The sequence below is a fragment of the Charadrius vociferus genome, unplaced genomic scaffold, assembly GCF_000708025.1.
Source record: "Charadrius vociferus isolate BGI_N301 unplaced genomic scaffold, ASM70802v2 scaffold213, whole genome shotgun sequence".
NCBI lineage: Eukaryota > Metazoa > Chordata > Aves > Charadriiformes > Charadriidae > Charadrius > Charadrius vociferus.
The window spans coordinates 7360559-7385233 of record NW_009647828.1 but is presented as its reverse complement, the minus strand read 5'-3'; the positions used below and the strand labels follow the sequence as shown (position 1 = coordinate 7385233).

The 24675-nt window shown below is 39.5% G+C and overlaps 1 protein-coding gene across 1 annotated transcript in view; it reads right to left on the bottom strand.

Annotated features, from left to right (window-relative positions):
- Positions 1-979: 979 nt before the first annotated feature.
- Positions 980-24675, bottom strand: part of WHSC1 (Wolf-Hirschhorn syndrome candidate 1) — a 60637-nt gene continuing 36941 nt past the window's right edge. The window contains exons 9-21 of the mRNA XM_009882534.1: positions 13768-13899; positions 12581-12704; positions 11346-11546; positions 10488-10667; positions 9262-9418; positions 8326-8531; positions 7779-7882; positions 7252-7521; positions 7040-7156; positions 5047-5188; positions 4225-4331; positions 2368-2572; positions 980-1362 (exon numbers count right to left, since the gene is read on the bottom strand). Of these exons, the coding sequence (XP_009880836.1) occupies positions 1094-1362; positions 2368-2572; positions 4225-4331; positions 5047-5188; positions 7040-7156; positions 7252-7521; positions 7779-7882; positions 8326-8531; positions 9262-9418; positions 10488-10667; positions 11346-11546; positions 12581-12704; positions 13768-13899 (2214 nt within the window). The 3' untranslated portion in view covers positions 980-1093. The remainder of the gene's footprint in view (positions 1363-2367; positions 2573-4224; positions 4332-5046; positions 5189-7039; positions 7157-7251; positions 7522-7778; positions 7883-8325; positions 8532-9261; positions 9419-10487; positions 10668-11345; positions 11547-12580; positions 12705-13767; positions 13900-24675) is intronic.

Below are 24675 nucleotides of genomic sequence, written 5' to 3'. Positions count from 1 at the left end.
TTTCACACAAACTTTCGCAAAAGGAACAGTCAGGCTAAATTTCACATTAAAATTGTTCCTTACGTGCTTCTCCAAAAATCTGTTTCACTTTTAATTAGTTGTTCTGAATTTAGTTTTTTGCACTTTAGTCAAGTTTCACCTTCTGTTTCATTCACGGGGGATTTTTGTTCCTTGTTGGGCATTTTTTGTGTTATCACAAAGTTGTAATGCTTGGACTCCACACATTCCAAAGAAATGTTTGCCTCTGCGTTTTACTGGACATTAAGGAAAAAAAAAATCGAGTAATTTTTTCAACTAATAGGTTTTGTAAGATTTATTTTTATTAAGACACAAAAATCCTAGAGTATTGGGCCTAGACTGCAAGACAATATCCCTTTAAATCCAGACTTGTACAGCTCTGTAAGATCAAGTCACTTCTGTTTCGCTGGAATGAAATACAGGAAAAAACAGTATAGAAAAAAATCTTGGTGGAAGGATATTTAAAAACACGTTTGTTTGTTTAAGGATCGTTCAAGAACTATTTTATAAGAGCACAAACAAATTGTTATGGGTGTGGCTATCGAGAAATACGCACCTGGATCATGAATGGCATTCAAGCACTTGCTCAAAAACACACAAGGCAAGCAAATCTCATTGGGACCACAGACCAAGCCACTTCTTACTTAAAAGGACTTGAGAGCTAATAACTTCTTTCAAGGATATACTATTTTTAACATCTGTTGGTTGACAAATACTATCTCAAAAACCTATGTTTACATCTACCTGCTTTGATTTCAACCTACCTCCAATCTGCCAGTATTTTGGAGGGAACCTTGTACATTCGTTAACAATTCAAGTGTAACTGTAATGCTGAGTAATAAGTTTGGTTTGTCCTGAAGTTTTCTGAACTATGCAGTTCGTTATCAGTGCAGAAGCAGCAGAAGACTGCTGTGGTTGGCTCAGTGGATTTATAAAAACAAAACAAAACAAAACATTCCCCCCACCCCCTCCGCCCCGTAACCTTTACAGAATATATGTAAAATTGTGTCCTTCCCTGGTCATATTCACAACTTATCTACAAGATAGTGTTGGCAGCAGAAACTGCAGTCCATGACTATTTGCATTCAGCTCTCGTCCATCTGTTCCTCTGCTTTCTCTTAGGCTTCAACTTGTTCAGTTTTTTGCGGGGTTTCTCAGTCTTCTGAGTTTCAACAGAATCCACCCCGAGAACATGTTCAGAGCAGCATAACTGTCCGTTCAACATAGAATTTAGTACTGTCCCATCTTGGTGTTCCTTGCAGAAAGAATTTGGGCAGAAGTGGCAGAAAGAGACAGAAGGTTTGCCACAAACATCGCAGTGGTGCCAAGGACACTCCCACTTTCCTGTGTTCAAAAACAAAGAGCGCATTAGTAGCGAGTAAAACGTGTCACTGTCTCTTAAGTTTTGCGTTTTAGCAGCTGAACAACACATCTGTCCTTCATCTTAGTGGCCAGTCCGGCCCAAACCACGACACTTTCCTGACAAAACTAGGTGAGCCAGCAACTACTGTGGCTAATCTCGAAAAATCAAACTGCTACCTCATACTTCTAAAGCTCAACTGACAGCAGTAAGTAGCAGACGTGACATCCTTTCATTTAAATACACCAGTGAACTCCAGCTAGAAGAAATTGTTCAGGCTTTACTCAATCGCATTTTGCAGAACTTGCAGGCTGGTAGAGTATGCAAACATCCAGTCAACCGCTGCCTACCGTTACAACGCTCACCTATTTTATGCAAGTTTTGCTCAGGGGTGGCTGATGGGCTTTACCTACAGATGTTCTTTTGTTCCAGCATATTTTACCAGTCATTGGTTTACTTGTTTCTGGGGTAACAGGCTTTCACAGAATGGTCAGGGTTGGAAGGGACCTCTGGAGATCATCTAGTTCAACCCCCTTTGAAGCTTTGCCTGCTTCACTTCTCCACATCCCACCTGAGATGGCTGACTGTGGAACCAGGTAACTCCTGAGGAATCTGGAACGGCAACCTGATGTCTGCTGCCCTTTTCATTCTCCTACTCGCCTTGTTCCAGATGCTGCTGCTGTTCTTTTGGCTGGAACTCAACTGGCTTCGTGCATTTCTTAGATGTAGCCAATTTTCCTGTGACAGGGCCACAGTGCTCCTAGAGTGATGTACTCAATTACCTCCATTTGTAAAACAAAAGGCTCATTTTGCCAGAGGCAGGAGGAAGCCATCATTTTGCCTCCATCTCAAGAAGAGCTCCTAAGGAAGTTCTTGCCATATGAAAAGAACGCTTTTAAGAAGACACTCTTGATGAAATTTCAGCGCAATAAATCAGGTACCCGCACAAGTTATTTATTTACACAGGTTTAAGAGGCAAGGCAACTCACCAAAAGGACGTTTCACCAAACCAAGACAGGAGAGATGATAAGCTTTAGTACAAGATTTCCTGTCGCACAATACCAGCTGGCCTCCGTCACCACAACGGAAACAATCGTCTTCAGATTCTTTCTTCCCTTCATTTTTCGTTCTGCGTCTCCGTGTTCTCTTTTTGGTCTTTTTGCCTTTTTCTTCTGAGGCATTAGTGGAAGAATTCTAAAAGAATAAGACGCAAATCTGTAAATGCCCGTTTTGCAAAGGAAAAATATTACACAACCTAGCAAAGCTGTTGACATGCCTGGCAGACTGCGCAGACAAGCAAAAATTTGACTTTGTACAGACCTGTCCAGAGCCTCACAGTGCCCATCTCCGTTGATTAAAAAAACAGGCCGACCCTTGTATAAACTAATTTTGAAACCAGACCTTGTCCCTACAATTCCTTCCTATTGGAAACCTCCTCCACTTTCTTATGACTGAAAAAAGGTCTTCCCATTTCCTGTCTAATCTACTCACAGCTAATTTACCTCCATACCTTTCTTGCACCACCAATCACTTCATTTCAATATCCATTTTTCTATTCCAGTTGTGTATGCTTATGCTGGGATTATTAAAAACAGCCTCTACTTCCCTTCTTTGAGGATCAGACATCAGAATTTCAAGAACTGTAACTGTGCCCATAATGCTAGAAAGAATATAACAAGCCTTATCCCTATTTCCATCTGACAGTCTGCTGCTTGCACTTCAACTCTCCTTCACCAAATCACATAAAGTTCATTCTGGATGGTTTTTCAGTACCCCTACCATCATTCCCAACCCCAGTAATCATTACCTACTTTCTTTTAAATTAGCCCACTCTATCTACCAGTGCAAACAGCCCTGCAAAACTGAACGGTAACATTTCATTTCTTCACGGCTGTCCGCATAAATTGATCACAAGCTTATGTGAAACCCCACTTAAGCCTCTCCCTTAACAAAAACCAGCTATGTGAATTCTGGAGATTCTGGAGATTTTAGGCCCACCCTCTGAGGTGGGCTTAAGCCTGACACTGAGCAGCGTGAAGGACCACATGAAGGTGCAGCCTTTCTACATCCATGGCTCCGATTTTTTTTTCTCTTGGGAATGTACTTGTGCCTTCCCTCGCACTCCTATGCCAACCCTTCAGGAAGCCCCATCAACTTCTGCTGCATTACAGGTTTTAAATTAACCTGACATGAATCATACAGGCCATTTCTTGACACAATTTGGTATTATTTTCTCTCATGCAAAACTCAGCAATTTTTTTATTCAGCTCAACTGAAAGATTTTTAACAAATCTTAATAAAATAATCACATTTTAAGGTTTAGATGGAGGAAATATGAACTGCAATGTCAGAATAATCTCACTGGCTATATTCGGGCTCATTCTTAGTCAGTTCCGAGCTCCTACAACCCTTCCCCTCCTTCATACTTCGAACAGAACTGGGCAGGTTATTCCCGCTGCAACCCCTTCTTTTATATGCTTTTTACTCCAAAAGCTAGTGCCAGTAGCTAGCAATATTTCTTATTCAGGACCAAAGTAATTAATTGCTCATAGGAGAAAGTGGGATAAAATATTTTAGAGTGTTCCCAAAAGCAGTGTCGCCCGCTGTACTATTACAGGATAAAAACATATGCTTTACAACCAAGGTTATGTTTGGCAAAAGAACGTTTCCATCTTCCCAGCAAGGGAAACAGTAAGCTTTTTCCTCGGAGGACAGCTAGCATCTGTTCAAGCAGTACTAACCCTTATCATAACATAAAACCGGTCCACCGACACATACCGCAAAAGAAAAACGAGGCTAGTGTAGTTTGACAAGACACCATCAAATTCTCTTGACATATTACTTGCCTTTGGTCTGTCCCCAAGAAATCCACTGCAGTTCGGGGCACCACATTTGCAGACTGTTTTTTCGTTGCCCAGACAGTCAAGGTTGTAATTAAAAGTCAGCTCTGTCCCTGAGTGAGATAAGACATACCCTTTTATTACAAAGGACAAGGTAACAAAGTCTATTAAAATTATTACAAACAAATAAAGCTTTCATGATCTGTTTTCTGGTTTTGTACTTGCTTGCTGATCTATTATCATAGGGTTTTCCCCCCTCTTTACTGCTCACAAGCACCGACAATGATTAACAGCACGACGTCTTACGCAATTACACTTTAAAATAAATTGGTTTGACTTCACAAAGCTGTGCATGCGTCTGGTCTACACATACACACACGATATATATATTGTATCTATACAGCTAGATATAGCTGTAGATAGATACATATATGTATGTGTGCACGTGTGTACACAAACCAGACCGTACATACTTTTAAACAGCCTCCTACATCCACTCCTTAAGCTTATTATCTTCACTTGAAAAGGTGCCGAAGTACTGTTTGAGATCTTTAAAACAAAACCCATGCTCTACAACACGGAGTGAATGCACGGATACTGACGAGGGGTCCTTCGGTGTTCCCTTAGAAGCACGCAACAAAAAGCAGCCGTGGGACTCGCTATTAAGAAACATTAAATAAAAGGCAGATCACAAAGCATCTCTTCCACATGCCGAGTTCTCAAAAAAAATACTTGCACCGAATCAGTTAAACCATAACCGTCCCACTCACAACTGTGCAAAAGGTTTAACTTAGTGAATTAAACCAAAACCAACATATGCTGATATACCTGCAGGAATATCGCACACAGCAAACAGGCCGACACGAGTGTCTCCATTTACTGTCCATTTTAGAGTTTCACAATTTGGTTGGCAGCTGTGATTCATAAAACGAGAATAGTTTCCTTTGGGGCCAGCATCAATAATACGATCCTGGAGATCAAACCAGCAACAGAATGAATGCTTTTTCTCCCCCCACTCACAAAAAAAAAAAAAAATCCAGAAATTATTTCAGTAGTTGCATTCAAAGCAGACATGGTAAGCACACAAGCAAACCGATGGTGCATGTTGTATTGAAAACTGTAGTGTCTCATGTGGTCTGCAATGTGACACTCCCAAAGCAATACTCCTGCTCTAGCTCACATTTTCCCAGAACCCATCGCAGCCACACGGCAGGACAAGTGTTCTTGTGAGCACTGTGGTGGTCATGTTAAGAACCCCCTCCCTCCAAAAAGCCTCAAAACTCAAACTCAGTCCGTTTACCTTTTACTTTGCATTCACAAAGCTGTGACACATTTACAAATACTGCGCTTTATGGTATTTACCAAGCCACTGCATGATTACTTGCAGAGATTACCAGTTTCTCACCAGCTTGCTTTCCCCAAATCAGCCTAGTTTAAACAAAAACAAGCTCTTGGTAAACTAAAGAAATCCCATCCCTACACACAATTGCCTTTTAATTTCTATCTCCAGCAAACATACTAGACATTAACAAAATAAAATACAATCTTGAAATAGGCAAACTGTGTTTCTTTGCAGAGCCACTTAAGAAAGCTTTGCCTATTTATGAAATATTATTATAGCTTTCTTCTAACTCATTTTTATAATGCACTTGTATGACTGTCCTCACTATGTGCACATACATCCAGCCACTCAAACTGCGCGCGCAGCTCAGCATCATAATCGCAGGGCCGTTTTTGCAAGACAGAACCACAATGACCATTTATGAACTATAGCAAGAGTCAAATGCGCGTTCCGTTCAGGTATTTAACACACTGACGTTGTATGTCCGAGTTTAGTAGAGGGATGGGAAACTTAAGCGTTCAGAGAAACACGGTTTCCTTATTCTTAGGTGATAACTCCGGTGTGGGAACTCCTCAGTTGCAGGACTAATGAAAACAGTCGCTGTGGAAATGCAGGGCAGGACAGTCTCGGGCAAAAGAAAGGTGATTAGGACTGAAAAAACATGCAGGACTGACAGCCAAATCTTGTTTTTCTCCTAAGTAGCTGTTTGGGGACTGAAACAACATAATACATATACATAATACATATGTATTGTGTATATATTATAATATATAATTATATATTATCATACACAATACATATACATAATACCCCCTCCTGCCCGGGTTCTCCACTTTCTTCCCCTTCTTGGGAATAAAATACTCAGAGGTGTGCACAGAGAACCACAGATGCTGGATTAATTTGCTGTGTTAATCAATCTGCTGGATTAATTTGCCGCAGAATCAATTTGCAGAGTGCTGGCTGGCTACTAATACAGATAATGCTTTCGGAAAGGAGTTTCTACAAAAGCACAAGCTTAGCTTTGCTATAAACAAAGAAAGGGACAGATACTTGCAAAAAGATTAAATGCCCGATATAGGACACAGCCTCACAACTATATTCCACACTACTCTCATGTGAGAATTTTTGTGAAAGGATTGGTAACGGTAATTCTTCCAACTGTGTCATTACTATTTCCTGAAACTTCATACTTCCTTTTAAGACTAGGCAGATAAATACTTTTGCTGTACTTGATTTCAAGCAACAAAGCACAATTTATAGACCTTAATATATACTTTATTACATTATGCAGTTAGAACTAATGAGACGCGTTGTATAGATAGAACGGAGCAGGAAGGCATAGAAGATACAAGGCTGCGAATACATGAAACTGTGGAACATCAAAGGTAGCAGAGTGCCCTACCAAGATGATCAACAGAAGGAAATAGTAGAATTGTATTAAATGCTATAATTAATGGAAAAAAATATAAAATACTCTACCTTATCAATAGTAAGCATATAGAAGTGGGTAATGTCATTTTCATGTGCATATTTGATTCTTGCCATACATTCCTCTTCATCAATCAGCTCCCCGACGTACTCATTCACAAACTCTCCCTGAAAGATACCAAGCACCACTAGTAAAGTATATACCAAACCCACAAACAGCATCACAAGTCACCAATTCTTTACTAGGCAAGAATGATTCATACCTTTTTGATATCCCTCTTAGCCACCAGACCCCACCCTTTCCCATCGGTTTTGATGATCTTTGTCTCAGGGTATTGACGTTTTGTAAAGCACTGGTTTTGGCATCGTTCTCCCGCTGGACAAACTTGTGGATGGCATTCGTACATCAGCATCCGATTTAGGCACTCAGAATCAAAGCCACAAGGGTTTTCATCTGTGGGCTTGCAGTTGCACTTGGGAATCTCAGAAATGTCAGCAGTATATATCTGCACTTTACCACAAGGTTTATTCACCTGAATAATACATTAAAATAGTTGAACCATCACTTTAAAACATTTGAGTTTATTGTAAGAGTTATTACAATCGTTACTAACTTGGGTTTGCAACACTAGATGTCCAATAGAAGCAAAATTTCATCATCTCATGACTGTAAAAGCACAATTACAAGCACATCATCACAACCTCCCCTCCCCACCTCACCACACAACTCTTCCTCTCCAGTGCCGGCTTACACCTTTTGAGCATCCAGTGTAATTTCCTCAAACTTTACCTTAATATGCTTGTATGGTGGCGGTTTACGTTCACTTTCTTGGGTTTCTTTGGCTTCTCGCTGTAGCTTTATTTCTCGAAATCGAGCTTCAGCTTCTTGCAAAGCTAAAACAGATTGTTGTATCAACAGAAATGCTCGAAAGAGGACTACTCCCCCCAAGCTGACTTGCTTGTTCCCATGTGCGTTAAACAAAGAATCGTCTACTTTCTAGTCCCATCATTCAGTCTTGCAAACAACGCTTCTGGAGTGTTAATACTCTTAACAGATGTACCAATTCTACTCTTTCGGTCTCCCAGTTACACTCATCATTTCCCTTCCAGAAAGCAAAAATCATAAGAAGTAATTCCAGTTATATGTGAGTCTTTTACAAGCCACAAAAAGACTGCTTTCATTCAAAGTTAGTCATAGTGATTGCTGCCCAGGACACAAGCAATATTTTTAATTCAGTATTGTACAACAAATGTACAAAACCAGTCCCAAGGCTATGTGTGAAGAAAGGAAAGCACGCGTACCACAAGATTATTTTTGTTTACTTTAAGCTATGTACCATTTTTGAAGACTTTTCCAATTCCTTTGATGCCCTGGTATCTACTCCCTCTGTCTCCCTCCATATAAGGGAACACCCGTGCTTGGTGCGTCCAATAGTAATCCTTAGAACCAAAGAAAAACACAGGAAATTCTCCGATTTCATGCTTCATTTTCTGGATATTTGGGGGAACATTTTTCGGATGGCAAACTTCTGCAGGCCACCATCTAGCACAGAAGTACAAATAAAAAAATACAGCATTTTAGTCAAGCTCTTTCTGCAAGAGACAGTTTAACAAAATCACCCCAAACAGCAGTAACTGATTATTACTTCCAAGATCCAAGTGGATTTTCAGTCCTTTCCTCCCCCTGCTCAGGAGGGAAGACAGGACTAGAAAAGGAAAGCCCGACACTCAAATTTGTGGGACTTTTTGACCACCTGCAAGATAAGCATACCCATAAAGCTCCTTGTGCCTGGTTAGCAAAACCAGTATCTTTAACAAGGCCTGCAATCACTGTAATTGTCAAAGATGAAGAAACAGCTGATAATAGCTATTAATGCCATCTAGGATACACACTCCCCCCATCTCACTCAAATCTTAACACTTACAACCTGAGTGACTTATCTCCCAGCCTGCAAAGTAGTAATTTAGCCAATGACAAGTTAGGCCAGCTTAATTATTTGAAGAGAACTCAGAAACAAAATGGGTTGAGGGCTCATACACTGGAAGCAGATGTCAGAAGCCTACAAGGAGTCCTGTACGGGTAATGCCTTGGCCGAGAGCAACAGTGAAGCTGCAAGTCTTTGAACTTGAAGCTTGCAAGGAGATGTGGTCCCTAGTTCACAGAGGAATGAGAGATCTGCATGCATCAAGGCTGGCCTACAGAAGCAACTCATTGTACGATCCTTAACTAAACATGCCAGTACTGTAAAACAAAATAAATCCGTTCATCAGACCTGTAATTTCCCAGTTTAACCCAAATAATATCCTGGAAATGGAGCTTCTTCCCCGCCCTGCAGTCATTGCAGTACCAGCTCCCATCTGGCATTTCGATGTTTAAACAGTCCGGGTGGAACGCCGCAGGACACGACTCGCAGCACAACAAGCTTCCTCCTTCAGGGAGGGAGAGGGAAGGAAAAAAAAAAAAAAAAGGTTGAAAAAAACCCAAACCATCAAGACAAAAAGAAAAGTTTTGCATTCCAACCAGGTTCAAAGCAGTGCGATACATACGTGGTAGGCTGAGTTAGAAAATAAACGGTTAAAACATGCTGGCCTGCAACAAATAGGTATCGTCTAGTTGTGTACAAAACCCAAAAGGTCCTGACTAATTTGAATGCCCGTCAGACTCGAATTAGTAATACATACAAAATAACAAGCAAGCTAGCGATAAAAAAGCCAGAATAATGCACCGCAAATTATAATTACTTTGTTTTACTTTAATGACTACAATACATTTAGCAGAATTTAATATATATTAATATTTCACTGTATGCAAGATTCTAACAACAACAGATTTCTCTTATGTTTTTTTTCCTGGGGGGAGGGAATGAGGTTGTTAGTTTGTCCCCTGAATTATCAAGTGGAAAGTTAGCTGCAGCTTAAAAAGCTGCTATGTTGCATGTTGATTCGTTAACAAATCAGGTAAACTTCCACTGCTACAGTTTAATCAGCGCTATGTATTTTGTGGTTCTCATAAGAAATAAATTTATTGCACAGCACAAACCAAAACACCCTTTAATTAGCGGCACTCCCAGCAACAACTAATACTGATTCAATTTGCTGTCTGCTGCTAAACTAAAAGCAGCTCTTAAAATATTTATGTTTTAATATTATGTATTAGCAATAAAGAAAGGCAAAAAGCCTCAGTACATTGAACACAGGGGAAAGAACAGAGAAACACTTCTCATTACGTGTCTCTGGTAAAGAATTAAATCAGGCTTCTGGTTGCTGGACAAAGTCCAAGTAAAAACATTCCTTAATAAATTAGATCTGCAAAAAAAGAATACTCAAAAACTTGAAGCAGCACAAGCCAACCTGAAGTTATTTCAATATCTAACAGAGCCTAACTTAATATGCCACATTTCTAATAATTTTCTACAAACAGAAAATTATAAAATAAAATTTAAGTTGAAGAATAAAAGTTTTGATGCTGCATTTATGCAAGAGTTTTAGGGCAGTTTACCTTTTGAACACACAAAGCACCAGCTCACATTGACATGCGCATGATGACTTTTTCCTTTCATGGCAGTGAAATGATTCGTACAAACAATGCTGTTGGAAGCGATGACTGCACATCCTGCAGCAATGCAAACGTCTCCAGCATGGTATGCAACAGGACAGCGAACACAACGCATCATCTTTCCTAGCAAAGCAGAATACTGCCATATTATTTTTGAACAAAACTGTTTTATTATTTGAGATAAAAAACAGTAGTAGTGTCTGAGGTAGCTTATATACACACACACACACAAAATCATGTTTTCAAAGTCTGCATATTTGCATTTAGCAACAACACCGAATTAACAAAAGGTTTTTAAAGAACCCTACAATGACTTTAAAGCAGTATAATATTTAAATGTGACAGTTCTGACTATGCACACCAGGGCAGACAAGCTTTCCTCAGTCATGCGATTTTGCCTACAGATGTTGCCCAAAGCTAAAAATATGCACAGAATGAGAAGTGTCCACACTGGGCGAGCCTTGCTGCAGCATCTCTGCGCTCACGGGTCCTGCCCGCGCTCTGCTCAGCCTCTCCCTCCTCATCACACACGCATCCTAGATCTCATTCTCTCGTGAGAAGAAAAGACGGCTAACTATGATAATCGAAAGCTAGTTAAAAAGACAGAACACAAACAAAGTAAATACTAGTGCTGACTGAAAATTATTCCATTATTATTTTTAAAAAAATACCTGAATAAATCAATAGTCCACACACGCCTGAAAAATTGCAGCTAGCAGCTATTAAACGGACAGATTCCTTACCTTAACATACCATAAACAGACTTAATTCATCAGTCATAAAAACGTAAAATGGAACTACCTTTTGAAATCCGTGGATGTGAGGGGTTACTAACATGACAACTTAGGCAGCTGTGGAGAGGACATCGAAACCCCCTGTTCTCAAACACTGTAAGATGAAACTTTTTCACACAAGCTTCATGGTAGAATTTTCCGCAGTGGGATACGACACAGCGTTTCACATCTGCCTTTCGCTCTTTACACACAAAACAGGTATGCACACCTAGTGGCAAAAGCAATAAAAATAATTTTAACCAATTTTTCATCCAAACCTGTGTATTTGAAGTGCTCCTGTTGCGAGTTGTTGTTATGTGTGGGGGAGTCACTTTTGTTCTTCTTTTTTTTTTTTTTTTTAAACAAACACAAATCAAATTCTATTATTTGATGCAGCAATCTATTTACCTTAACCTTTAGTGTTAAATATCAATCTGTTCAGACACAGATAAAATAAAGTTACAATGCAAACCGATTGCTGTTAAAAGTGTACGCAACACTACCTAAAGCCTCACTGATCTGCTTTTACGTTCTTATTTATAAGCCTCAGTATGCCAGGACGACAGTGAATTTTTTATTATTATTTTCTTTAAAGCAATGAAAGAGGGTGATGGGTTGTCTGTGACCCTGGGAAATTGGAAGTAGGTCCACAAACCAAAGACAAGAATCCTCTAATCTTCTCTCTGGAGCGCCTGGAACAGCTTTACTTCGAAGCAGCCTTGTTCCGGCGAGGTTTACCACCTGTACTGAACTGAGCTTATGAGCAAGAACGCAAATCTTTTATGTAAAGTTTTAAGATTAAGAACCTCCAAGCAGTTATTATAGGATTAAAAGCAAATGAAATTAATAGCAATAAGGTAGTCTTTTAATAGGAAAAGCAAAAGATTGACAAAGGACTGAAGAAGGACTTAAAAAGTTTCACTTGCTGCTTTTTTTTTTCCCTAGGATTTCTTAAGTCTCTGTGACAGACTTTAAATCTAATCTGTACTTGTACTCAGAGAGCAAATATTCTGCAATTATGAAGGCAATGGAATTCAGACTAAATCAGCCAAGTTGCAAGAGAGTTCTCACGGAGAACAGTGCGAGCTTTCTAAAACATGACACACTTAAGGGTACTACATGACCTCCCACCCTGTCGGGCACCAAAGGACAAATACAGTTTCTCCAAAGATACATACTCTATCCAGGAGGATTTCCTAGAACAACATATGGGAAAACTACAACTTTTTTTTTGTTTTTATTAATAGAAAGGGACAAACTTGCCTGATGTACATTCACTACAAATGAATTTTCCTGTTGGTCTTCCAGAGAGCCCAAGGCAGCTTACATGAAAAGCTCGATAGCAAAGTCCTTCACACAGTAGGAGATCACCTGTTTTTTCACACAGCTTTTACAACACAAAGGCATTGAATGTTAAAGAAAAGTTCATATGTGGAAAAAACTGTTTTCTTTATTCCTTTTCATATATTGCTCCTCAAAATCTCTTTCCCCGTTGTTGAAGTAAAATTTAACAAGTGAAAGACAGTTTTACAAGCATCACCACATGCCCTGGCTTCCAGTCGAAACAGATAATCGAGTCATTAAACTGCTAGAAATATCACTCATAGAACCATGGTTCATGAGTAAATACAATCTGACAGAAAAAAGGAAAAGAAAAAAAAGCTTTAAGAAATTTTCCCTGAGCACACTGATGCATCTGAGTAGGGTTAAAAAGCATCCTTATTTTCCTTTTCCTCGGCAAAAGGAAATTAATCTAGGTGGCACAATGATATTTCTATGTCCGAGCGGTTAGCAATGACACATGCATAACTAAAAATGAACCGAACAATAATGCTGGCAGAATTTAAGGGATTAGCCAACATTTAAAGATAGATATAACCTCATCATCACTATGTACAAGACATGGAAATATGTAAGTGCTTGCCCAGTCTCGTGGAAACAAATTTGATCTGTCCATTTGCATTGTGTAATTATTTCGTAATCTAAGAACTCTTCCAGAATAGTTTGTGAGAGTTTTTTGCTTCCCATTAGCATGCCGCACACACGCTGCTACCGATGCATCACTGCAATCTCTGCCGCATGCAGAAGCACAAAACCCACTGGGTTTTACTTCCTCCTCTTTATTAGCAGATAAGCGAGCAGCTCCTCTTAATCATTTAACCAGTTACCTGGCAACACTCATGCACTTATTCTGAGGTACAAATTATGCTTCTCTTAGAGATCTGGAAACTCAAGCAGAAAGGCTAAGGCACTTATTGAAGGTCAAGAAAAAAAAATAATTAGGAATGAAGAATTCCATTTACTAGCACAGCACCCTCATCACTAACAGACATCTCAGACACACATGATAAACCTGCTTCTGGCCTAATATCGTCATTTTCATATTTAAAAAGACCTTTTCTAGGAATCCTCAGAAGACATGGCTCGCTGCCCCAGCTAACAGCTCTCACCTGACACACATATTCTTTTTTTGTTCCTGCTCCTCGCTCAGATTTTTTGGATGATATAGACACTTCAGTCTGAGTTTCATCAGCACTTTCATAGGGAGATTCTGACCGCTCATCTCCTTGGCCATCGGAGATCTGAAGATTAAACATACGTGTTAGAGAAAGCAGTTGTGTATGGTCAATGTTGTACAGAATATCAACTGAAGGAAGCAAACAGACTGCAATTCAGAACAGCAGAGTTAGGCATACTCTTTTGGTTTTGTTCCCCCCTCCTTTAAAAACAGCTTGATTAAAACCAGAGTATGCATTAATGGAAGTCTCATCAAAAGCAGTAGGTAGCAATCATCCTCACCAACTCAACAGCAGCCAAAACAAAACACCAAAACTTCGTAATATGGCATTTTATTTATACTCAGTTCTGCAGTACAGTTAGCTGGAAGTGCCTGGCCAGTAACACAGGGATATCTTCAAATCCCCTAATACGTACTAAAGATGGAGGATTTTAAAAAATACACATAACTTACTTTAAAAAACCCAACCCCAGGAACATATTTAAAAGAAAATATAGGGTAGTTTTCAGTTCAATAGAATTTAGGGAGGGAATGGACAACCGAGTCATGTGTGTTACCTCGCATTACACCAGAAGATGCAGAATTTCACATTGTTGCCCCCTGATAGTATTTAGCGAGTTGTGTTCCACTAAGTACATTCTCCAGGACAGCATCACACTTTGGAACAGCAAAAAGAAACCTCTCGCTTCTCCTCCAGCTTGTTCTAATGGTTATTCACACATACCATCAAATATACTGCCTCATGTCCCTTGTGAGTTGTCTAACCGCAACTCACAGTTGATGATGCTCTCTCCAGGTATTTCAGCTACATTAAAAGTCCTTTGGAACCAGACATTTTCCTCCTGTGGAAGCATGCTGCACTGAAGCCCGTTTCACTCCTTTTTGGTAAGCCAGAAGGCCCTCTAATTTTCTCCCTAAGGAACTTCTTCCAGCATCAAGAGAATTTTGGTGAGTTTTCTCTACACCTTATCTGTACTTTAAAAAGGTTGTTGGAAAATCAGGCGGGAGAACTGGAGGCAATGGCCCCAAAGTCTCACGAGCGCAGTACCCAAAGCAAACCAACACACTACTCCTCTTCGCCGCTTCTGCTGTGCTGAGCAAGGATGTCCCTAAGTCTTTTTTTCAATACAGCACTGGAAGGCACTGTAAATTGCTGCGGTACTCTAGAGATCATTTTGCCAATAGCCGTTTGTCAGGATACAGACACCCCGCTTTATATGAAGAATTGGCTTTCTGTTTTCAGACATACGATCTCATATTTATCTATAGCAAAACACGTTTTATTAAAAATGACCCAGCTTACCAAGTAATGGAGACGGCTACATGCAACCTCCCTATCAGCCAATCTCCATGTAATGTGGAAATATATTAGAAGTGATTTATTTTGAAACCAGAGAGAGAAATGTAAAGCCGAACCAGGCCTAGCATTAGTCTTCATAAAATCCCTTTAGAAACACTGGTTTTAAGCGATTACTTCTCACCGTTGCTGCCAGTTAACTTGCATTCCTCCATTTAGTATTTGCTTTCCTTGACCATGTCTAAAAATATGTTGTAAATTTGATCACATTGACAGTGGCTGGTTGGTTGTTTGTTTTTTTTTTCCCCAGATTACTTGCAAGGGTGTAAATGCATTTCCTCTGTGCAAATGCATACTACCAAAGCGATTCATACCTACACTTCCCCTGTGAATACTTCTATAACGAGTGATTTGGAGATTTTGCCCGACTGTTTCGGAAGTGGTTAAAAGAAACTGCACGTAAAATCATTGCTCCATTCAGGCAGGAAATCTCTGTCCCCTGGAAGGAGTGGTGACGTAGTAAACTGCAAACACAACCTGAGTGCACGGCCAGGGGCAACCAGTTCTTACTGGGAAGGGGCAGATAAAGAAAGGCAGCGTGGGAGTTCGGCAAAAACACAAAAACGTTTTCCTTCCTGGTTTAAGTAAGCTTACACACACGCTTATTTCTGTTTAAACTCTTCCCACAGAAAAATTAATTGATATAAGCAGTGCACTGCTCTCATATTTTTAGTACCTCATTACGTTCCTGTTTCAACTAGCCAAAATTAGTCATGTTTAGAAAAGAAAAAAAAAAAAGAAAAAATAAACTGGAAGGTCTTAGATCTGCATTTCTCTTCTACTAAAAAAAGGTACGCTTTAGGTTCTAAGCAAAACACTATGTTAACAACACTACGGTTGTCCCCCATCTTTTCCCCACACCACGAAGTACACCTAAAACCCTGAGAAAAACCATCTGTGGAGCACCCCTTAAGAGTTAAGATAGTCTTCTTTCCAGCAGCAAAAGCTAGAGAGTCTTGCCCTTGAGGAAAGCACTCCTCTTCCCCCAGCTCACTACTTTTGAAGGCAGAGCAGAGAAGCAGAACATAGCCAGTGACAAATACATCGCCACAAGAGAATAAGGTTTGTTTCCAAGCAGTGGTTCCCTAGCTTTTCTTCGGTTTGTACACTTGTAAAATGTTCAGACGAAGGACGCAGACCTCTATATGGAAAGGTAAAACCCTGTTGGCAGATGACTGTTTTTCAGAAACCCCCTAGATATAGGTCGCAAAATCCCGGCCCGTAGGTTGAGAGCCATTTTCCTACAGAGATGAGATTTTACTGCCTCAGCATTAATGCACCGACCATTCACTGAAATCAAACACTGAGCCAAAATGCAGCAGCGCTGGCAAGAATCAAACTCTACATCACAAATGCAACCACAACCCCCAAATTCTATCAGCCCATTCAAGATAAAACTTGGCAATTTACACCCGCCTATAGATTAATGACGGATTTCAAGCATGAACACCAACACACAGAGCATGAACAAAATACCTTTAGTTTATCAACCGCATGGCTACCAGACTGAGAGTATCTTTCGAGACCTCTCCTTTACGGCTGTCAGGAGCCTCACACACTTCACAAATCAAACGCTCCATTAACCACCAGTTTTGCACTAGCCAGACAAGCCCGCATACCTGCTCGGGGCTGCTGCGACTCCTAAGAAGCAACGCATTCATAAGAAGCTCAGCAACGTACTTCTACCGCCTGACGCAGGCTGCTGCTGCGGAACGCATCTCTTGACCCCTGCTACCACCACCCAAGCTTCAGCCATCACATCCAACAGCCGCCTTACGTGTAACTCACACACCGCTCGTATCCACTCCACCGTCAGCTGAGAGTTTCTGTATCGACTGATTTTAGAGGGCTAATAAAGGGGGAGGCTAGCAGATTCCCTCTTTTAAGAGAGGGAAGCATTTCTTCAGGATAATTCAGAGTTTAACCCTAATCTCATCTTCATTTATATCTCACAGAAGGCGAAACACTCGCTACCAGCCATCTCCTTTTGCAAATAAACCCTGTTCTATACAACCATTTTTTGGGAAAGCTCCCTCTATGAAGAGCCAGAATTCAACACCTCAGCTCCTGAAGTTATCCCAGAAGAGCCGATGGAAATATCAGAGAAGTAAAACGAGCACCTGTCCCTTCAGGCCAGTGCAGAAGAAGCTGAGGCAACCTTCATCTAACGTTTCTCAGAGAGGACTTACAACCTAATGACAGGTAGAGCATGAGATGGTTGGGAAAACTCTATTTGCATCCCAAGCAAGCTGCAGCGGCACTAACGGGTTCTGATTCACCAAGAGGATAATGGAGTTTCAAACTAAAAATACCTTTAGATTGAAACAGTCACTAACTAATGATTTAACAAGACCATTGCTGGAAATCAGTTCACGCTGACATGGAACAGCCACCTCTAAAATTAAATCTAATGCTTTTGTGGTTTTTAAACACAACTTTCTGTAACGGGAAGACTAATAGTTCACATACAAGTGCCCAAATCACAGCATTCAATAAAAATCAGCACAGGATTCTTGGGGGGGTTTTTGTCGTTTTTTTTTTTTTTTTTCCTTAACTGTTAAGTTACAAACATACATCTTTCCCTTGTGATCATGCCGGAGCTTGTCCTGTCCTTACTTTTGTAATATAATCTCCTTAGCAAAGTAAATTACATGTAATTAACTCTTCTGATATTCAGGCCCAGGTTGAAAGCAATCAACATTTACATTAGCGGCAAAACCTGTCAATTAGCAATTTGCAGCAATTGTCGTTTTGCTATTTTATTCTGGTTTACATTTTGAGTAATTTCTTATTTCTCATAAAGGCAAAGTACTATTTTTAAGAGTGCAAATTTAGGGGAAAAAAGGCAAGGCTCTTCACATTTACAGCAAGTGACAAGTTTCTGCAATGAAATCGTACCCGAACTCTGTAATCACCTCCACTTTTCATTAGCAATTACTGATGCTGCAACACGGAAGATACCCTTTCTCTGCTGAAGCGATCATCACGGCAAGCACCATCAAACTTTACATTTTGCGCATCGGTCAGGCTTTCCTTCCCATTTCCTTCGATTACTGAATGTCAACATTATTTGGCACGTACTTGCCTGTAGAGGCTTTCACACTGCAGCGCCAGAACACCGAGCAACCGGGCGGCATTTCAGAAATCACATCCAGCTCTGTCTGCTGGAAACTGCGCATCTGCATACACAAGTGAAGGAAAGGGGAAAAAACTGGCCTAAAAGCCAAATCGTGAGCTTCGCTCTTCGTTTGGGCTGGGCCAGAACTTCCTTCAGGGATCAACGCGGTTCAGAATAGGGCTGCTCACAAAGCGACAAATTTCCCATGCGGCTCTCAAGGCAATCCTTCCTTTCCCACGTGTATCAGTTATTATTCACTACTCGCACACGTAAGACTCGAAGGGAACATGTAAGGACACATTACTGCATTCTTCCAAGTTGTCTCTAGCTTTGTCGTTGGAAAAATACTCGTTACTGAGTCAAACTGGGACAAAATCTTGGCATCTCTAAATTCTTTGGGTTTAATATTATATTTTTACCCACAAAAAGATACAAATTGTGGCAATGTGTCATTAGTTTAAGAATTGGGTCTACTCATCTCAAAAGTATTTTGATTGTATATTTTATACAACTTTTTGGGGGGCAATATTTACTCAGACCCACAAGGTTACACGAATCAGCATATCAAGACTTTGTATTTTTAATAAGTATTTTTAATTTTCTTTTGAACTATATGCTAAAATTCCCTGTTCACAATAACCAAAAGAAGTGTTTAATGGAATCTTTCAGACAAACACCAACCTATTTTTAGAAAGACTACACAAGAATGCTTATAAAAGCAATCTTCAGCATTAATTCTCAACTGAATGAAGATGCTTTGCATACTGCAATATTTGACGTATAAAGCCAGATTACAGCAGCAACCGCCACTGAATACTGGGTAATTGTTTAATTGCTAAATATTAGGATGAGATTTACTTTTTTTTTTTTTTACTGCTTCCTGAACTACTACTCCCATTTTGGGCAAAAGGGATATACAGTGTACATACAGATGCAAGGACTGTTTGTGAAATAATGACGTTTCCTTCTCACGATTATGTTGAGTAAATAAGAATTTGGTTTTGATGGAGGCTGCTGGGCAGGCTAAGAAAGAGGAGGGAATGTGTGCATTTAAAATAAGACTCGTATTAAAAGGAATTGAGTCAGCTATGTGCATTTTGTGAGTTTATATGTTTATATTCTTGCTTTTGCCTTTTGATTGAAGATCTCTAAAAAGTTGGGGGGGGGGGAAGCAGGAAGATGATTTGACAGAAGCATTGTGTACAAAATCACTTCTCACATGTTTTTTCCTACTCCGAGACTTTCCTCAGCTGCAACACTGAGTTCCAATTAACTGCATAGTTCACTGCACCATCAATTAAAGCATTCAAAGGTGAAAGGATAAGCACTAATACCGGGAAACATTTCTCACACCATTCAGTACATTTAAATGTCGAGTTCAGGTCTACAACAACTTTTTAAGCACTTTTTGTAACCAGGTACCTGATTCCAGTCTCAGCCACACACCTTAGCAGAAATGCGAGCCAATTCTTCATTCCCTCTGGCTTTTAAAAAAAAAAAAAAAAAGAAAAAGAAAAAAAAGTTGGATGCAAGCTGGTATGTACACTCAGCTTGCATATTTCTAGAATCACGTGGGTGAACTTTGCAAACTCCATTGTTAGTTCCACAGCTGGATGGTTGGTTGGATGCTTATTTTAAAAAAAAAAAGAAAAAAAAAAGAAAAAAAGGGATAGGTACTGACAGATTCTCAGTTGGCATCCAATCATACTGATACATGATGCAAGAAAGGATAGCCTGGAATTTAAAAATTCAAACGATGCTGTGTTTCAAAGAAGCAGGTGAGGATGAAGTGAAATATTTACACGGACGTTTGCTCCATCTACTCACCCACTTGAGAAAAAAAAAAAAAAATTCTGTTTAAAATTTTCTACTTCCTTTCAGACAGCTCCAAAATCAAATAGTGAATACCAGTGCCAGCAAAACCCTTACACTGTGATTCCATGCAAAAAAGAGGTTCAGAAATTCTAGGTCTGTAAGTACATGGCTGTACTCATCCTACCTGCAGCCTGAAAGTTACCATACTAAGAACATAAAATGCAACTGTTCTGTTTGTCAAGACTGGTCCTCAATCAGCTGATGATCTGGCTATTAAACGTGCTTTTAGTTTTAGGTTTAAGATTAAATCTTCATTTTAAAAGATGATCTATAAAAGCATCCTTGCTGGCTCAATGTTATCCTGGGGGCGGGGAGGGAGTGGTAGTGCTGTCTTTTTTCTTCCCTGTAAGCACGTCCTGGCTAAAGGATGTCCTAAAGAACTAGAGCATCAGTATTTCTTAGGGCAAAACCTCATGCCTCATGGAGCAGAAGCAAGTTTCAAATACTATTGACTGTGTGTTAGCAATTGCAAACTGAAGAAAATTCACGCTTCTGTGCTTATCAGCTTCACTAGGACTTCTCCTCTCCTAGATCCAATCGAGACAAACTTTCCCTGCCCAGTGTTTGAAGGTTCAAAGCGAATTTGGAAATTTTGAGTGAAGGAGTTGCTAACTTACGCATCTACGGTGCCCACACCAGAATGTGCTCCAACAGTTACTACTCCACCAGTCACACACCTTTTCATGCTCTTCTAGCTACCAAAGCACAATTTTCATTAAAAAAAAAATTCTTCCTCAGAAAACTCACTTTATTAACTCATTCAGTCTTATAAAAACACTTCAATTATTACTCATATATGCTCGCTTAACAGCACTTCTTAAGCATTAAGAATACAAGCTTTGGTCTTAGTCATATTCAAGACAACGGTGTTCTTCTGTCACGTTGTGCTTAAGCAGTTATAAAAACAACTAAAGGGCCATCTTTTCCAGAGCCAAAGAAGTTACCCCTCCCGCTTCCCCTTGTTTTACTTGAGCATCTTTTGTTTTATAATCCCGGCTGTCGAAAATCAAACGGAAACAGAATCCACTATGTATTCTTATTGTAAAGCTAGGGGTATATAAAATGAAAACAAAGCATGGCCGAAAATTATTTCCTTCCGCTTTTTTGTTTGGTAGGCAAAACACCTCCACAGCAGGATCCATAAGAGAAAGGGCCCACAGAGAGTGACCTACCACTCTTCCAGAGTTGTCTTAAGACACACACTGCCTTCAGAGGCATCCTCTCTCCAGCCATCTGCTATCTTTGACAGATAGACCACATCTTTTTACAAGCATTTTAGAAGCATGTTTCCACGACTTCTGAATGCTGTTGGCTTTTTAAGTTCCACTTTGCTTAAAACTAAGTTTTACAAGCTACAAGCTCAGACTTCCTGACGTGAATTCCGAGCCGGTGAGTGCCACACCACAGCCGTGCAGGAGGAAGCGGTCTGGGCTGGCTAAGAGCTTTCTCTAGAAAGCGTGGAGCATGCATGTTCTGAGAAGCAAACTCTTTAGTCTTTCCACAGACAAACCCCAACTGCATTTTTTTTTCTTTTCTTATTAACAAAATCTCAGTGGCTAGAGGGTTGGGTTGGTTTTGGTTTTTTGATTTTTTTTTTATCTAAGCACAACTTTATATATAAGTCAATAAGCAACATACAAACAACAGATCAGACTGTATTCGAAAGACAATCTATCGTGCACCCACACGGAGACAGAAAAACTGACAGAGCCAATTGAGTTACAGTTAACATTTCCTTTATTTCAGTATAAGAATTCCTGAACTGAATGAAGAATGATATTTTGGCCCATACTGCTAGACTAGATAAATTCTTTAAGTATGCGGTGCCACAAGTGTACACAGTACTATAATAGCAAAAAAGACGGCCTGGGACAAGTTTCATTTTTATTATTAGCAGGAGTTAAGACGTTTCAGATAAGGATATTATGCATTTCTGAATTTGCCTGGAAAGTTAATTAAAACTCTGAGAACATTTTAAAACATTATAAAATTGCCTACAGATACTCATGATACTTTGGTAGGGGATGTGGAATAAAAACCTACATCATGTAAACATTCAGTAAACAGATTCTCTGCACTCTGAAGCCTAAGTAATACACAAGATGAGAATAATTACATAAGAAACTTAATTTTCTACACAGAATGTGCTGCCAAAGAACAAGAGTCAAGCCTAGAATTTTTTTCCACGTAAAAGTTGAAGCATCGTAACAAAACTGTATGATCTGGTGGGCGATGCAGGTCATTTCAATTGTTAAGAGGCTTTAGCAGAGGTTTAGCAAGAAACAAATCCAATTACTTGCAGCGTTCCACAAAAACGTACCCCTGACTGCTTACTGGTGCTTTGAAACGGGGGGGGGAAAGATTAAAAAAAAAAAAAAATCTATAGGCATACAGAAACAAACACAAGAAACAACTGTCCGCTAAGTCAGATTTAAAGTGGCACAAAATATTATATTATCTGTAAGTATTATTTTGAAGAGAAAAATCATCTTCGAAGGAAGCTAGAGTGAAATGCTAGAACCACACTGATTTTGTTTCACAATCTGCAAGGTTAGTTTCAACTATTTTTTCTTTAGGGCAGTAGTTTGTTTAAAGTAACGTAAATTCCTTTCTTCCTTCCTGTTCTTACGATCTCAAAGATATTTATTTTTACCTTCAGTAAGCACGCCTAGAATATTTTAGTTGTACACTGTAGGACAACTAGACTCCCGGGTCGATAAATAGAGCTGATGTACTTTTTTAGTTGCAAGTTGTACATATCTCATGACTGCCTTCTCAATCAAATACCTTACCTTTTAAGAATTGCATGTGCTTTCTCCATTGTGTATACATCCCAATACCCATTAAAACATGCAGATAAAACAAATCTGCCTCAAATCCGTAATGAGAAAAAAATATGCTGTTTAATATGCAGAAAAAGAGCAAAACTTAAGGCTTGCATTACTATATAACTTGCATTATCAGGCCTTGGAAACACAAGAAGCTGTAGCTATAAGCAGCAACTGAGCTTGTTTTGACACTGGATGTTACAGAAAGAAGAAAGAATTCCGTCTAGGGAAGATATAAGGAACTTACAATAAAAGCAACACCGACAAAATCTTTCACGGGCTTCTTTAAACTGCCATCTGCTGGTCAGCTCATACTTCATGAGGATATGATGAACGACAGGCTAGCTAAGAATTTAGAGTATTACATGTTTTTTATTTTGTCCTCTCTCAGAAAAAAATTACAATTTCTTTGAAAAAGGTCAGAAGTAGTATCTGGACTCTGCAGGATACTATGACACTTATCTGCTGTCAACAAATCCATCCAATTTGATGAAGCCAGCCAATAACCGCAAAAATTGTTTGAAAAGCTAAAGCAAGTATGTTTCATGCAAACACACAAAGTGTGCCAATAATCCAGCAGTAATGGTAATGTAAAGCCTTTTTATTTATTAAAAAAAATACTGGTTACATTCTACGGGCACCTACTACATTATTGGGGGGTGGAGGGCCAAGGTAAAAAAAAAAAGAAACAAGAATACACCACCTGTATCTCTTCTCACAAATATCATGAGCTTTTGGATGGTTACACCAAAGTCTTACATAGGCAGTTCTAAACTACTCCGAGCTTTTGCAGACTCCGAAGTGTTGAGTATTTTTCTTACATTTGGCCCTACCAGTTGCTCATTGAGAATTAGATTTTAAACAAAATCATATTTCACATGAAGTACTTGAGCAAATGACTACTGATGTCAAGTGCCTCGAAGTAAATCAAGTATTTTGTTTCAAGATTAAATGCAAGTGTATTTCTTCATGTATCAACACTTACTGCTTCTATCCATCCACCTTAAAACAACTTCAAAGCCCAATTTTTTTGAAAGGAGCGAAAGCCTACTTTTTAAACTCTGATATGTCAGGTCTATGAATGTTTGTTTGTTCTTAAGGCAGAAGTCCACACCCCCACCCCTGTCCCTCTCCACTGTAAATCACATACCTGAAGTAACATCAATTGAAAATTTGGCCTCGACTAATTTTATAGTATTTCAAGTAAACCCCATTAAAAAAATACCCCCAATAACAACAAAAAGCGTCCAAAAATCTTTTTTTAAAATGTCAAATAAACAAGAAAAAACTGAACACACCCTTCCTACATTCTTTCCTAGAATTTAGTTGCAACGGACTGACATTTAAGAGGTGTGCAGCTAGCAACAGTCCTTGGCAAATAACAGTCATATCCAGGTTCCACTCTGGAACCAGCTGTCACAAATAGTTGGGGGGGAAAATGAGGAGGGAAAAAAAGCCAGAATCCACTTAGTATTGCTTGTGGAGGTGTATGTGCTTGTGGAATATGCAGATTTTTTTTCTGCTTTTGTTAAGAGAGCATCTAAGCCAACACTTAGAAGTATTCTAGTGAACACAGAAATAGAAGTTTATCAGTAAATGTATTTAATGTTGAGAAGAATTACATCCTATTCAATTAGCTGCGCAAGGCTTTCATCATTGCAT